We start from the raw sequence: 16245 nt of genomic DNA on the forward strand, positions 1-16245 counted from the left end.
ATCAGGGTTGGAAGGGACCTCAGGAGGTCATCTAGTCCAACCCCCTGCTCAAAAGCAGGACCAATCCCCAATTAAATCATCCCAGCCAGGGCTTCGTCAAGCCTGACCTTAAAAACTTCTAAGGAAGGAGATTCCACCACCTCCCTAGGCAACGCATTCCAGTGTTTCACCACCCTCCTAGTGAAAAAGTTTTTCCTAATATCCAACCTAAACCTCCCCCACTGCAACTTGAGACCATTACTCCTTGTCCTGTCCTCTTCTACCACTGAGAATAGTCCAGAACCATCCTCTCTGGAACCACCTCGCAGGTAGTTGAAAGCAGCTATCAAATCCCCCCTCATTCTTCTCTTCTGCAGACTAAACAATCCCAGTTCCCTCAGCCTCTCCTCATAAGTCATGTGTTCCAGACCCCTAATCATTTTTGTTGCCCTTCGCTGGACTCTTTCCAATTTATCCACATCCTTCTTGTAGTGTGGGGCCCAAAACTGGACACAGTACTCCAGATGAGGCCTCACCAATGTCGAATAGAGGGGGACGATCACGTCCCTCGATCTGCTCGCTATGCCCCTACTTATACATCCCAAAATGCCATTGGCCTTCTTGGCAACAAGGGCACACTGCTGAGTCATATCCAGCTTCTCGTCCACTGTCACCCCTAGGTCCTTGTCCGCAGAGCTGCTGACTAGCCATTCGGTCCCTTGTCTGTAGCTGTACATTGGGTTCTTCCATCCTAAGTGCAGGACCCTGCACTTATCCTTATTGAACCTCATCAGATTTCTTTTGGCCCAATCCTCCAATTTGTCTAGGTCCCTCTATATCCTATCCCTGCCCTCCAGCGTATCTACCACTCCTCCCAGTTTAGTATCATCTGCAAATTTGCTGAGAGTGCAATCCACACCATCCTCCAGATCATTTATGAAGATATTGAACAAAACCGGCCCCAGGACCGACCCCTGGGGCACTCCACTTGACACCGGCTGCCAACTAGACATGGAGCCATTGATCACTACCCGTTGAGCCCAACAATCTAGCCAACTTTCTACCCACCTTATAGTGCATTCATCCAGCCCATACTTCTTTAACTTGCTGACGAGAATACTGTGGGAGACCGTGTCAAAAGCTTTGCTAAAGTCAAGAAACAATACATCCACTGCTTTCCCTTCATCCACAGAACCAGTAATCTCATCATAGAAGGCGATTAGATTAGTCAGGCACGACCTTCCCTTGGTGAATCCATGCTGACTGTTCCTGATCACTTTCCTCTCATGTAAGTGCTTCAGGATTGATTCTTTGAGGACCTGCTCCATGATTTTTTCTTAGTCGTTCTTGACTTAGTAGTCAACTTGTTAAGCACTTCAGACTCTGCTTTTACTGAGGACAGAATACAGTATCGCTCTGTGTGTATGTTTCCATTGCATCGGAGATGTGACTGCAGGATATGCAGACATACCTGTACTAGCTTTGATCTAGCTAGCTGGAATAATGTCAGGGAAGCTATAGCAGCAGCACAGGCTGGCCACTTGAGTACATATCCAGGGACCTGGGAGAGCTCATACAGCCCATATTGCTACCCATCATGCCACAGCGTCACTGCTGCTGCTGTTGTTTGAACTAGCTACCTCAGGTCTGTTTGCACATGCTTCAGTCACACTTTTGATGGCTGTATGGACATACTCTGGGGTCCCCACCAGTGATTGTCCATGGGTAACAATATCTATGAACCTATTCCAGTTGTCTTAAATAAGAGGTTTCAGAGTAGCAGCCGTGTTAGTCTGTATTCGCAAAAAGAAAAGGAGGACTTGTGGCACCTTGGAGACTAACACATTTATTTGAGCATAAGTTTTCATGAGCTACAGCTCACTTCATCGGATGCATCCACTGAATGCATCCGATGAAGTAAGCTGTAGCTCATGAAAGCTTATACTCAAATAAATTCGTTAGTCTCTAAGGTGCCACAAGTACTCCTTTTCTTTTTTCTTAAATAAGAGTAGATTTTATTGGCACATAGACATCATTACAAATGAAAGGATAGGTACAAAATAGTATATCTGCATATTCCAATGCTCTATAAAGATGAACTACCATAAGCCAAACATTTAAATAATGAATTGTTGTACAGTCCTCATAAAAGTCTTGTTTGCAAAAACAAACAAACAAAAAAGTACTTTTCCTCACCCAGCTTTAATCTTTGTGTGTGTATCACTCTTTCTCCTAGCCTAAACATTGCCTGTTTTTCACTGGGAGTGTCTGTCATATGACCCAAGGTAATGTTCCTCTGTTAGCCAGCTTTCTCCTTACATTATTGGAAACATTTCTTTTCTATGCTAAATTCACTTTGTTAGACAAGTTACTATTTACTTCAGCTGCCAAAACCATTTTTGTCAAGCTTGTGCTGAGTCCTACAGCACCACACGTATGAATTTTAGTCATTATACTGGAATAGTTCCCTTCAAAATCCTATTGATTATTGTTAAGTTTCATGTAAGAATTCTCAACTCACACTTTCGGAGGTATAGGTTGACCTATACAAGCTGTGTGGCTCAATTGTTCAAGATAAGCAGAATCATGTACGAATATAGAAATGACAAAAATCGGTACCTTATGCCCCAGTGCTGCAGAGAATTATGTACATGCTTAATCTGAGAGAGTCTGAGTAGTCCCACTGCTTTTGATGAGATTACTCACAGTCCTTAAAGTTAAGAAATCTGTGTAAGTCATTTCAAGATTGAGGCCTGACATAGTAGTATAGTTACACAGCTATACAATCCCATATCCATTGTAAAGTCCTGTGTGCCCCCTTTTGGTCTGGTGTGGTGCTGCAGGCGTGCCCCACCTCAATGTTTCACGGTAATAGCTTTGCCTGGGGCAAAGAGAAGCCAACAGACGTTAACAAAACAATCCTGTTTTAATAGGGCTTCAGGAAAAAGCAATTACAATAAACAGTTTGTTAGGTCCTCCCCTTAGGACCCAGGTTCAGAGCTCCCAAAGTTAATGTCCACAACAGCAGGTATCCCAGTCTGATTAGGTTAGTCTCCTGGAGCTTGAGAGAAACCACCACCCACTTCAGCCTGCCTGGCTTCTACTTCCCTGTCCCTACTTAGTTTCCTCTTTCTGTTTTATATAGCCTTGGCCTAGGGTAGGGCCGGGCAGGGCCTCCTTGATTACCCCAGGCTTTCCCTACTGTAGGTCCAGCCTGTCCCTTAAACAGATAATACACTATTTCACATCCACTTATAGTTATCCAGAATATCCAGAATATCTGAAGCATAATTTGTGTGTAGTAACTCAGTTGTATACAGAGTAACAACTAGTCTCCAAAGGAAGCCAAATGAGTCTAAGGTATGAAGCTCAGGGGATATATTTTCTTTGATTTACTTCTCTGTACAAATAAATAAATAACCTGTGCGACACTGCTGAGGAGGTTTATCAAAAAATAAAGCCAGGTGCAGATCAAAGATACATCCCAGAAGTGCACCTGATAATTACAGTAGGATTAGTGTAAAATGAGTGCATTTATTACCAGCCTTATCATTCTGTATGTTTAGAGAGGGCATGTGCTTTATTTTAATTAGCTGTTTCTTTCACTGGATTGTTTTGCCAAACCATCCAAATAAACAGAAAAAATGTAACCATTGGTCAAAATGCTTGTAGCAAATCTCATTTTAAATTGAAGCAATTTATTCAGAAACCAATCTACTACTGCAGCAGTAATCAATGTGTTTTCCCTTAGAGTAGACCCGTTCTTGTTTTGCTGAAGGACTATTGTTAATTGCCTGTATCTAAATGATTGCTCTGCTCTTGAATGTAACTCTTTGGCACTTGTTCATTTGTTGCGTTTAACAGAATGCCAGTTCCCCTAAGGTTCTGCCTGATAATTTTTCTTTACAATGTTCAACATTCAGTCTCAGTCCCTTAAAGAGAGCAAGGTTTGTCATTTTAACATCATAACACAAAAGCTAAACAGATTTTAAAAGGTTTAAGCTTTTTGTTTCTCCCCTCTGATGTGGAATTGTGCTGAAACTGAATCTTTTTAAAATGCTGCCACTCCAGGCAACTTGAACTTGAGCAGAAAAAGTGCATCACACTTCAAAGAGAGGGTAATGCTTGCTGTAGCAACCAGGCCCAAAGTTTAATACAAAAGATAGAATAAAGCAATGGAGTGTGAAGACAAGTACGTCTTGCTACCTCTGCTTACAGTCTAGTGTTAATGGTCACTACATAACTATATCCAGCTATAATACATCACTTTTCATCGATTGATGTCAAAGTGCTTTAAGGAAGTCAGTATCATTATCCCTATTTTACAGATTGGGAAATCAAGGCACAGGAAAGCTTAGTACAGCCCCAGGGGGTCAGTCAGGCTTGTACTCAGATGGCTAGCCTGTGCCACGACCACAATGGCCACACTGCAGTTTTTAGCACACTTGCTTGAGCAGCATAACTAGTGCAAGTCTGTTTACCGGGGCTGGCAGGTATGCTTCCAGGTGCAGTGTAGACATACCCTTAGGATCAGTGAAAGCTCTTATGAATTTTGCTGTGTTGCTCTGTCAATGGGTATGAGGCAATGCTATATGAATTCAGATTGATTTGATTAAAAGGAAATAACTATACATGCTATACCTGCTCTAGAGATGTTTGTAGTTCCAGTAATGAAAATTGCATGAAAATGTCCTTTAAAAGAGACGCTGTATTGACCAAAGTACTACTTTTCATATAGCATATTAGTTTGCACGTTGATGGTGGAAAGACAACTATGTACAGTGTTTTCTGTTTAATCGCTCAATCGTTAATTTTGGGGAACATTTTGTTTTTGAATAGTAAAGTTTTTCTTGCCTTTAATGCAACATAACAGCAGGCATATAAGTGGTATATTCTGCACCTAGCAACGTACCATATTAATTCCTCATATTCTGGTTACCACTGAACAGCTGCGTCACATGTGGTGCAAAATGATAAACGAGCTATTGTAAGCCAGTGTAGTGTAATTTCCATTTCCATTTATTTTCCAAAATATTGTATTACTAGCCTATGCAAACTGTATTCTTTTAAAAAAAGAAAAGGAGGACTTGGGGCACCTTAGAGACTAACCAATTTATTAGAGCATAAGCTTTCGTGAGCTACAGCTCACTTCATCGGATGCATACTGTGGAAACTGCGGAAGACAATATATACACAGAGACCGTGAAACAATACCTCCTCCCAGCAGGAGAGTGGGATGAGAGGAGGTATTGTTATGTCTTCCGCAGTTTCCACGGCATGCATCCGATGAAGTGAGCTGTAGCTCACGAAAGCTCATGCTCAAATAAATGAGTTAGTCTCTAAGGTGCCACAAGTCCTCCTTTTCTTTTTTTGCGAATACAGACTAACACGGCTGTTATCTGAAACCTGTATTCTTTTAAGTAAGCCTCCTCTGTACAGACCAGAAAAGTACTGAAAGTATGAAATAACAAGCACTGATCTTAAAAATGTTAACACAAAGGAGTTTCTACCACAGTTTAGAAAAGAATTATATGGAATGTAAATACTTTTATTTTATTTTATTTTATTACACTTCTAGTGTCCTCTGGGGAGCAATGAAACCTTTTTAACAGTTGTGTGTATCAGAATAATAAAAAGTGTCCATTTATTGGTAGAACATAGTAAAATTAAATGGAACTTTTCTCTAATCTTTTATTTCTTTAATTAAATTGTATAATAATGTATTATTACATATACATAACCAAAAAGTTTACCTGGATAACATGAGGGTTTACATTGCTTAACCCAAGTACATGCTGCCCAAATGGAGGCAAATGTTACGAAGACAGGATGTTGTTTATAGGGCACAGTGCCCCTTAGTAGTGCATTATGTAAAGTTTTCCTTATGGAACTCTGTATTCTCTTCCAGTTAGGCTTTTTATCAGCCAAAATGTGTCCATTCAATTTCTAAGTCCTGTCCCAGTCCTTCTTCAAAACTGGGGGTTAGAAATATTTAAAATTAATGGGTTTTCCTGGGATATACCAAGTTACTGTTCCTCTCTATTTTTAATGTAGCAAACAAACAAAACCCTTGGAGCTTTGCACTGTTTCATATCTTTTTTTTTCTTTTCGCACTCTGATTTCTTATTTGAAAAGTAGTGAAAATAATAACAAAATGGACTCAAAAGAGTTACTTCTGCTTTCTTGAGTATTCATCTACTGAAAGTAGGATCAGCAGACAATGATGTCTATCACTTATTGTTATTATCTGATAAATGACATCACTAAGGAGATTGCTGTTGTCAGACAGATAGTGCTGCATTTGATTGGCTTCTTCCTCCTGAGGGATTGAGCTACATGACAATGATCTCCATCTATCATGTGAATCTTCAGTGGTACAATGTAACAAAGGAAGAGTGGTCATGCTCTGAATCTGAATGTCTGAACTGACAAATTGGGATGATTTGCAACATCTAAACAAAAGCCCTCCCTGTTTAGGGAGAGACAGGGGGAATAACGATGAATTACAGATCAAAAGGAAACTGTCAGATATTAACACATAACTGAGGAATGTGGTTTTTGGGGTTCCAAGGATGATTTGTCTTCATATCCCACAAGCATTTTTATTTATATTTTGAAAAAGTAAAATGGTTATCTTTAATCTAATGCAATTGACAGAAACCCAACATGAAACAGTTGTGTGTTCTGATATTTTGTGTGAGGTGTTGGGGAGGAGGGTTGTGTCTGCCTTCAGCTCCACAAAAGGAGAGCAGTTATATGTGCTTAAAATATGAATGCTGTGACATAATATATCTATTGCGAGCAAAACAGTGATATACAGATATATATTAAACCTGCACAGAACATTGAGTAAAAACAGTTGACTGACTTTTCACATAACCTATTTAAAATGTGGTATGAGGGTATTTACATATATATAAAGGAAAAACTGCATTATCTGTATGTTTCTCAGAGGGTCCCATAAATAATCTGGAAAATTAAATGCAAAAATCCTGCATTTGCATTCTACTGTTATCTTCAACCTGCAAAATATCTCCAGTGTTATCCTTTCTCCAGTTCTGAATGTGGTTGTTATTACATTTTATAATTCTTTGCAGAGCTGATGTATACAGTTGAGCTTGCTGGTGGGCTTGGTGCTATTCTGCTGCTGCTTGTTTGTTTAGTGACTATCTACAAGTGTTACAAGATTGAGATTATGCTCTTCTACAGGAATCATTTTGGAGCTGAAGAACTAGATGGAGGTAAGGCATCTTCTCAGTATGTTTCCTACTTTCTAAATGTGCCGGTCTCTTTTTTCAAGTGGTTAATTTTCATTTTGGAGCAAGAAGTGTTAACAATGCGGCAACCATCAGTGGCGTTTCTCTCACTGCATTAGGCACTGCATTGAAAATGCATCCCTAGACAGCAGATTAGAAGCAATGATTGTTTGACTGATGCATTTGCTGCTCTGCAGATCTCCAGGAGACACCTGTATCTTTTAGATTTTTACTCCCAACACCAAATGTAAATTACAAACATTCTATCAATATTGAAAGCCAACTTCACTTCCCCATAAACAAGTGAGTGTCTCCTCTAATTATATTCCCCCAAAGTATTGAGAGGCTGAAGTGAATCTCAATTTGCTCCTTGTTTAAGCTGATCAGTTTTGATAAACTGTACTGCATGTTTTGGAATTTACCCACCAGTCTATGCTCTTGAGTGTATTACTTACCTGTTTAGAGAGTGGCTAAGGTTGATTAAACTAGTTGTTCTGCAGATGTGGTGATTCAAAGACATCTAGTTTAAACAATAGGAATTGGCATTATTTGCACTGAATTATACACTACTTTTACCATTGAAGAAAAATGTTGTATGTGTCTCTAACCACACTAATCAGTGTCACAGCTGAATAGCAAACTAGGTTGAACACTGGGCTTCGATTAATTAGGCTTGGTGCCTTCAGTCACAGTTCTTGCTGTTTCAGACTGATACCATATGCGTGATACACTATATCCTTATTTACGAAAACCCTATTGAAATAAGGGTGTTAACCACTATTGAAGATACAAAGTATGGCTAGATGATATCCTGTTATATTTTATAGTGTGATGTGTGTGGGATGGGAGATGTTAGTCAAATCTGTCACAGTGAGGATGAACAGAGGCAGTAAAATTATAGGGGCCTATGTAATGTCATAGGATGGTGAACATTATGCCTAAGATCCCCAGGAGTTGACCCACTTCTTCCTACAATATAAAAATATGTGAAGATGTGAAAAAGCTAGTGCCAAAACAACAAAATCAGACTCAAGTAATCTCACCTGCTATACACACCCACACATACCCCCCCACACATAAATATATCAGTATCTTGCATCTCTGTGTCACCTTCTACTGAGAGATCACAGAAAAATGCTTTGCAACATTAATTTGTTAACTCATATAACACCCCAGTGTGATAGATTAGTATTACTACTCTTACGGTGAGGAAACTGAGACGCAGAGAGATTGTGACTTGCTCAGCATCACACAGGTTTTTGGTAGAACCTGCTTTCTTCATAGCATGACCAAATGTCCCAATTTTATAGGGACAGTCCTGATATTTTGGGCTTTTTCTTATATAGACTCCTATTACCCCCCACCCCAGTTCCGATTTTTCACACTTGCTATCTGGTCATCCTATTTCTTCGGGAACCAACCTCCCTGACAAAGCAAACTATCCTCTCCTTGTATGGATCTGTCTCCAGCTTGCAGTTCTTGCTTTCTAGAATTTAAGAACCCACATGGTTGGAAACATTACACACTGTAGTCTTATTACTTCACTGACCTGGGGAAGTGAAAATCCATCAGTCATTCTGAGATCCAAATCTCCCATTTAAAAATAGTAACCAAAAAGCACTCTTAGCAAGAAACTGGGTTAGGTTTTTGAAGAGGGAAAAATTAATATAATTGTCTATTTAAGTCAGTCTTCTCAGTAAAATAGATTCTGCCATTACAGCAAGTAGAGAAGATGTTCTCTTTAGATAATAAAAACAGCAGAAATTTTATGTGCTTAGCTCTGGTAATATGCTAAGTGAAATATTACTCTGAGATGCCAAGCAAAATAGAAAGTGTTGAATAAAGTGGAGCACATCAAAAGCAGAAAGAAAAACCTGTTGCACTGAGGGAGTTACTGCAGCTGGACTTTTTACCCTAAGTGTCTGTTTCACTTAAGTTCTCCAAATTAATGCACATGAAGGAAGGCATAAAGGAAATGCCTTATGGACCAATACATTATACTTTGTATAGGAAGACATTGTAGAAGTAGGCTCCTGTCCTTTGTAGTTTTTATTACAAATAAGCATTGTGCTTCATTGTACTTTCCAGAGGCTCTCCACAAAATGCTCTTTTTCAAAATTCTCCCTATCCCTATCTTCTGAGGGGCATTAGCCATGTACCCACATGTTATCCATAATTTACATCATGTTCTGTCATATCTCAGAATAACATTTAGATAAGCAAACATTGACATATTAACAAGCTCTTTTTGTACAGTGTGCTGAATCCACAGAGGATTCCAAACACTCTAAAATTTAGATCCAATTAAATTTCTCAGCAGAAGATATCCCTCAAAATGCAGTGTTCAGTTTCTTTCCTGACTGGAGTGTGAGTCCTGCAGGATAGCAAAGCTCATCATGTTGTCTTCTCTCTTAGCCTTAGAAGAGAACTGCATTCATTTTTCTCATCTTTGCAATCTGATTCCTGTGCAATATGTGGGTAAACTGAAAGATGTATTTGAAAGCAAATTTTTACCTTTAGAGTGAGTGTAACTTAACTTCAGTTAATTCTATCAAGATATTGCAGGTGAATGTGTTCCTTCATAGTTGCTGATCCCTCCCTCTAACCTCAAACTTGGATTATACCACATGACCCCGCCCAAGGAACTAGGCCTTATTTCTTGACTCTCCAGCAAAAATTCTCCCTCATGCCTTACTCCTGTCATGTACCCAAGCCACCTTTGTTCCCAATTGCCAGTTCCCTGCCTCTCCCCCAGAGTTAGACCACCATCAACTCTCATTGTACTTTGCATCTCCCTCAATGTGCCAATACATGTCTTTCAAGTGCCAGTTCCATCTCTCCCTCCTCCCCCCATGGTTGTGGAACCTGACCAACTCCTGGCCTTCAGAATAGTCAGTTTCTAGCTATTATCCATATGGAAATTTCAGCACGCTATAAGATTACTAGGAGGCAGCATATAATATAGGAAAAAGTGTGGGTTTGGGAACCAGAAATTCCTCCATTTTTAATCCTGAATCCATCACTGACTTGCTCTGTAACCTAGGCAAGTCTCTTCTGTATCATTTTACCCATCTGCTAATTGTAGACATGTTATATTTTGGAGTGTTAAGAGAACTAATGAATGTTCTATAACACTGTGAAACACAGGCCAAAATTTTCAAAAATAGAAGCTTACTGGGAGCTTCTGCATGCTCAATACTTTTGAAAATCAGGCCACATAGAAAATCAGGCCTAATCATAGATTTAAGAGTCTAAGTATTTTTAAAAATCTTATACATAGAGTTCTATATAAGTGCTAAGTATAATTATTATTACAGTCTACTGCTAGTAGAAGCTACCTTGACAAGGTATGACGTCACTTGTGCCACTAGAGTACACGGTATGTTCCAAATCCCTGGGTGAGCGATTTCATACCAGTTTCCATCCTGCTATAAAGCTAGTTTAACAGTTAATATCTACACAAAAGATTTAATATTTATATTTTTCAAGAAACTGAATGATCTCCAGTGTTGCCTTTTTTCCCCACGAGTAAAATAATTGTAATAACTTAACCAATTGGTATACTCGAATCAACAGAAAAAAATGCAAAATCTTCATGCTAGACAATCCCATAAGTTCTTTCTCCTTTCTTCTCTTGAATATACAAACGTCTTGAAACCAAAAAAAGGAAGATGCTTTACATATATGTAATATATACATATAACATATATTTATATATGTAAAGTTTTGTGTGTATATGTATATGTGTGTATGTATATATATTGGTTATATATATGTATATATTTTATACCTCTCCTGGTAGGTAGTGAAATCCTGTCCCCATTGAAGTCAATAGGCATGCCAGGATTTCACCCAGAAAATTTTACCTCTGGATAACAGTGCCATCCTCTGTGCAAAAGTCTTTAATTATTAGGCTCAGATTTATTAAACCGAATGAAAGGCATTTCTCAACTGAAGCAGATGTTTACATACCAAATTCCAGTTGCAATAAATCCAGTGCTAGATTTGAGAATGTATGGACATATGGTGTCTCCCCCTCGAGAAATAGTTTCCAAATATTGATGTGGACCCAGAAACAGTGGGACATGCTTGCCAGAATATGGTTAAATGTGGATATCATGACTTCATTAAACTATTAACCAATGAGGAAACACTACCTATCAGAACTGTTCCAGTGGCCCTGGGTTGTACAAACCTACAGTGGGTCTGAGACCATGCCCTTCTACTCCCCCAGGCCTGCTCAGACTGGGTGGAAGCCAGAGTCCCAACCTATTCCCTTCCTGCATGCAGGATGTAGGGGAGATGAGATGAAGGGATCCCCATGCTGTATTAGACATGGAAGCAAACTCCTTCACCATGTAATGTCATGGTCAGGGCCCCTGCCCAAGAGGCACACTGGGTTACATAAATCTCACATCAGACCCTTTTTTTAACCCACCCAGCCACAATGTAAATGCCAAAGTTGTAATAAATGTAATTTAAATTCAAAAACTGGAGCTCTGGGGTGCTGGATGGAAAGTGAAAAAATAAACCTCTCAAAACACAGCCATTGTGCTGCATAGGAAAAATCCCTTCCAGACCCCAAAACAAAATTTGGCAATAAGCTTAGTACCTGGCATAATAAGAGATCCAACTCACTAGATAAGAATGGGGAAGAAGGGGGCTTGAGCAAAGCAAAACTGGCTACCAGCCAACAATGGGCACAAATGATCCCTCCTTCCTACTCTCAGGTCCATGCAGGTCTGTCATGGGCTCAGTCATTCACAGGCAGCAGGATCAGGTAGGACAGACTCAGCCTGGATGGATGCTGTGGGAGACTGCCTCCTCCTACCCCCACACTGCAGGCCATTGGGAGGGAAGGATCAAGAGAACCAGTGAAAGCCCGAGTTTCCCCCTGTGCATTGGCCCACACCCAAGGCAAGTAGTGGAGGTGGTCCATGTATCCTAACTACTCCCAGACTCATTAGTCACACACTTGTTAGTGAGCAAATTTAGCAGGCTTTAGTGCTATCCACAAACTTTTCAGATGAACTCAGAGTAACAATTTAAATTAGTGAGAGCAATGCTTACAGTCTAAAGGAATAAATAAACTCACAAACTGAAGAGTGAAAACGCAGAAGGTGATCAGCCCACCCTGAGTGGCTTTATTTAAAGGAACAGGTGGATAGGAGAACTGAAAATAAGAAATAATAGAAAAAGGCTGAATAAACAAATAAACAGATGAATACTCTAAAACCCACGCAAACATTCTTTCTCCTAGCCATCCTCACAAAACCCTGTTACTCATTATACGTGGGGTGAATGGGACAGCTGCCTAAGGTGCAAAGCCACAGGGGCAGAAAAACAATGAAAAAAAACCCGGTAGGAGGCGTGAAAATGCCTTCTTGCCCCAAATGCTAAAATGCCTAGTTATGGTTCTGTCATCATGGGCTGGCTAAGAATGCTGTCAGGATTCAGTGGAAACAATTTCAGTTTTTTAGAGTAATAATGTTGGCTAAGTTGGGGGTGGTGCAACATTGTAGCACTCCTATGAGATCCCACAGGGTGAGCCACTCTGTACCAGTGAAGTTTGGGAGTCTTCTTACTAAACTGCTATCAGATGTTATTCATTCACTCCATTTCCTTGATCCTTGCTGGAACAGGAACTAGTTGATGATAAGAAGGTCAGAGTGCCCTCTCTCTCCTCATAACAGTCCTTCCACTCCTGCCTCAGTCCCCTCACTCGATGTGCCTCCTGGCAGAGTCTTTCAGACTGGTTCTTTGCAGAGGAGGATTTAACAGCTTTAAATGAGAACTCTGTTGCCCTCATCAGCTCTCTAACTCAAGCTTCAACTTGGAGAAATGCCCCTGGCTTTGCATTGATTCAGAAGGTCTGTGGTGACATTTTCTACTCTATGTTGGTTGCTTTCTGAAAAGGAGAGCTTCCATTGCTTTTGGCACTGGGAGCCAAATCAGTGCTCAACTTAGAAGGCTTGGCAGGGCAGTTTCTGTCTTGGAATCACTGTTGGAAGTGGGACTGCTTATATAAACCACCTTCCTATGGGCACCTTCTCCTTCACCCCCATTTCTGTAGCAAAATACTGGCAAGGCTCACATGGGATCATCCACATCAGATTTTGTCAAGACAAAAGAAGGTCATCGATAGTTCTTTATAACTTCTGTGGATTGTGAGTTAAGCTGAACAGGAACAAGGCACTTCTTATTCTGAAACATGTGGAGGTAATCAGGAACAACTCTATGTGTAGACAAGCCCATGCATTATGAAAAAAGGAGGACACCTTTAAGAATCTTTTAATATGAATTAGCTGCTAATACCTTGGGATACAATTTTTGCAAATGGTCTAGGCATCTTGGAAAGTATTTTTGTTAATGATTAGGCCATACAGGTATGACAACTCTGCAATTGCTGCTGAAGCTAGTGACACATTCCCACGTACAGAATCTCCCCTGGGGACCAATGAAATAACACTGCAGTAACAACCTTGAGTGTGCATGAGTTCTAATTGGCTGCGGGCACAGTTTGCTAATAAGAAATGTTATTTCTTGAAGATCAATTTTGAATTTTATCAAATAAAGCAGCTACACAGAAATGCAGCTTTAATCCTTCCAAATGTTCGTAGTAGAATTAGTGGTAGAATTATACAGAAGCAGGATTTCTCCTCTTAATTAAAATTTATATTCTCACAGTGTTGACTCACTTTAAATCTTTTTAGTTTTATGCGTTTGGCTGCATTTGAAATGTCATTCAAAAAGTAAAATCACAATTTATATCTGCATATGGGGGTTTGTAGCTTGTATCCCTGAAACTTATTGATTAAAAGAAAAATGGGTTCTATTGTTAGTGTCTTCCTAATTTTTTTATTGCAATTAAGGCATAATTTTAACTGAAATTAACATAAAAATTAACATTATCATAGTAATGTCCTTTATAAGATTAACTGTAAGAAGACAGATATAGCTACCTGTTCCAGAAATAGAATAGAAATAAATAACTGTTCAAAGATATACATTATCATGTTAAAAATTGCATATGAGTTAGCAAAGCCCTTCATATAGCATAGAAAGTGTGGGTAGGTATTTCCACTATATGATCTCTTCTGGGCCTTAGCCAGGTGCTCTATCAAATATTTACATGCTTTGGAGTGTTCTAATAGCAAAGGTCATCCTAGCATTTATTACGTTCTTTTGACCCCAAAGTAGTCTCAAAGATATGAGAGGTTTGAAGATCACAGCTGACATAACCCAGTCTGGCAGACTTACTTGAAGTTAGTTGTGCTGTATGTTAGGGAAGGGAAATGAGTGACTGTACTCTTTTCATTTTTTTTTAAAACCTAAGGAAAATTGGAGTCTGTTTCAAGACATAGGTTGAGGGTCTGTGTTTTCAAACCATTTTTTCCTCATTCTAATTCAGGAAACTATGTAACTGATTTTTCAGATCCCTGGTAGTTTGGGGGTTGGGGGGTGGAAAGGTTGGGTTAGAACCAAATTTGAAAATTCTGACAAATTTCAGCAAATTGAAAAAGTCTATTTTGGGTGAACAAACCATTTCATTCAACCTGAAATATTTTGTTTCTTGGCAGTTTTACAAGGTTGGATTCACAAAGGAAGAGGTGGCCAAAGGAAGAGGTGGTAATGCCTCCCTTATAAGGTTTAGCCAAGTGGTTAGAGCAGAGATTGGCAACCTTTGGCACACAGCCTGCCAGGGTAAGCCCCCTGGTGGGCCGGGTCGGTTTGTTTACCTGCCATGTCAGGTTCGGCCGATAGTAGCTCCCACTGGCCGCATTTCGCCACTCCAGGCCAATGGGGGCTGCGGGAAACGGCACGGGCTGAGGGATGTGCTGGTCGTTACAAACCGGCCCGGCCCGCCAGGGGACTTACCCTGGTGGGCCGCGTGCTAAAGATTGCCGATCCTTGGGTTAGGGCACTCAGCTGGAATGTGGAAAACCCAGGTTCAAGTCAACTCTGCCTGATGGGAGAAAGGATTTGAATAGGGGCAATGTTCCCTCTAATTTTTGACAGGCCGTGTGCACAAAAAATTTCTTCCCTGCAAATTTTTGTGTGCGCGGTGTTTCACCGTGCGCGCAGGGTTTAGGATCTGTGTGCATGCACGCAGCTTAGAGGAAACAGTGAATGGGGGCTCCCACACCTCTTAGGAGAGTGCCCTAAGCACCAGACTATGGGGTGTTCTGATGTGGGACACTCTGTTGAAGTTGTTCCGCTTTGGATAAATAATTAATCACTGGTGCAAGGACGTGAACCTGAGTCTCCCATCTCCTTGTTGAGTGCTGTAAGCAGCAGGCTATAGGGACACTTTCTTTCTCTTGCCCACAGACTATTTAATTATTTATACAAAAATGGCTTCAACAGAGGAAGCTGAAAAAATCCCAACCTACGCTACCCACCTGTGACCAGAAAAGCAAAGCAAATCTTACCCTTGCAAGGCTGCCTCCCAGTTCACAAATTGCATTAGCCTATGAATTCATCCAAAGAATAATGCAGTCAATATTTTTCTTCGTGTTTAGTCTCTGCTGACCTTTCATAGATCACTCAGGTAGCATTTAGTGCGTGTTCATTCTTTGGATACCTTATAGTAATATTCCTTTTGTAGTTTTTACATTCGACTAGCAAACATTTTGCAGCAATAGAGAGAATAGTTAATATCACTGTCTTTTAAATGTCATAATCTTTTTAGAACTCTAAAACTCGTATAAGAGTGTCTGGATTTTCATATCAATCTTCTGAGACTCTAATGTATCTAATATTTTATTTAACAAGTAGTAAATCTTCAGAAGTAGAATTTAATTTAAATTTTTACTGTTAATGAGAGCAACTGAGAGTGAATCTAAACATGTTTTTTTCTAATTTCATTAGATATATGAAATTAGAACAAAGCTCAGCAAAAGTTCTACCATTAATAATAGATTACTCCGTTTGGTTTTGTTAATTAAATAATATTCTATCTGGTGTATCTATCAATGCCATATTTGAGTTTTGACAATTTCAAGTCAGC

At 39.8% G+C, this 16245-nt stretch overlaps 1 protein-coding gene across 4 annotated transcripts in view; it reads left to right on the plus strand.

Moving 5' to 3' along the window:
* The window catches only part of IL1RAPL1 (interleukin 1 receptor accessory protein like 1), a 1117545-nt gene that overhangs the window by 1079085 nt on the left and 22215 nt on the right, over window positions 1-16245 (plus strand). For 3 of the 4 annotated variants that reach the window (XM_073328264.1, XM_073328235.1, XM_073328244.1), the window contains one exon: window positions 7077-7220. The exons of the other annotated variant lie outside the window; for it this stretch is intronic. In XM_073328264.1, the coding sequence (XP_073184365.1) occupies window positions 7077-7220 (144 nt within the window). The remainder of the gene's footprint in view (window positions 1-7076; window positions 7221-16245) is intronic. 4 annotated transcript variants of the gene reach the window in all.

The sequence above is a fragment of the Lepidochelys kempii genome, chromosome 1 (assembly GCF_965140265.1).
Source record: "Lepidochelys kempii isolate rLepKem1 chromosome 1, rLepKem1.hap2, whole genome shotgun sequence".
Lineage (NCBI taxonomy): Eukaryota > Metazoa > Chordata > Testudines > Cheloniidae > Lepidochelys > Lepidochelys kempii.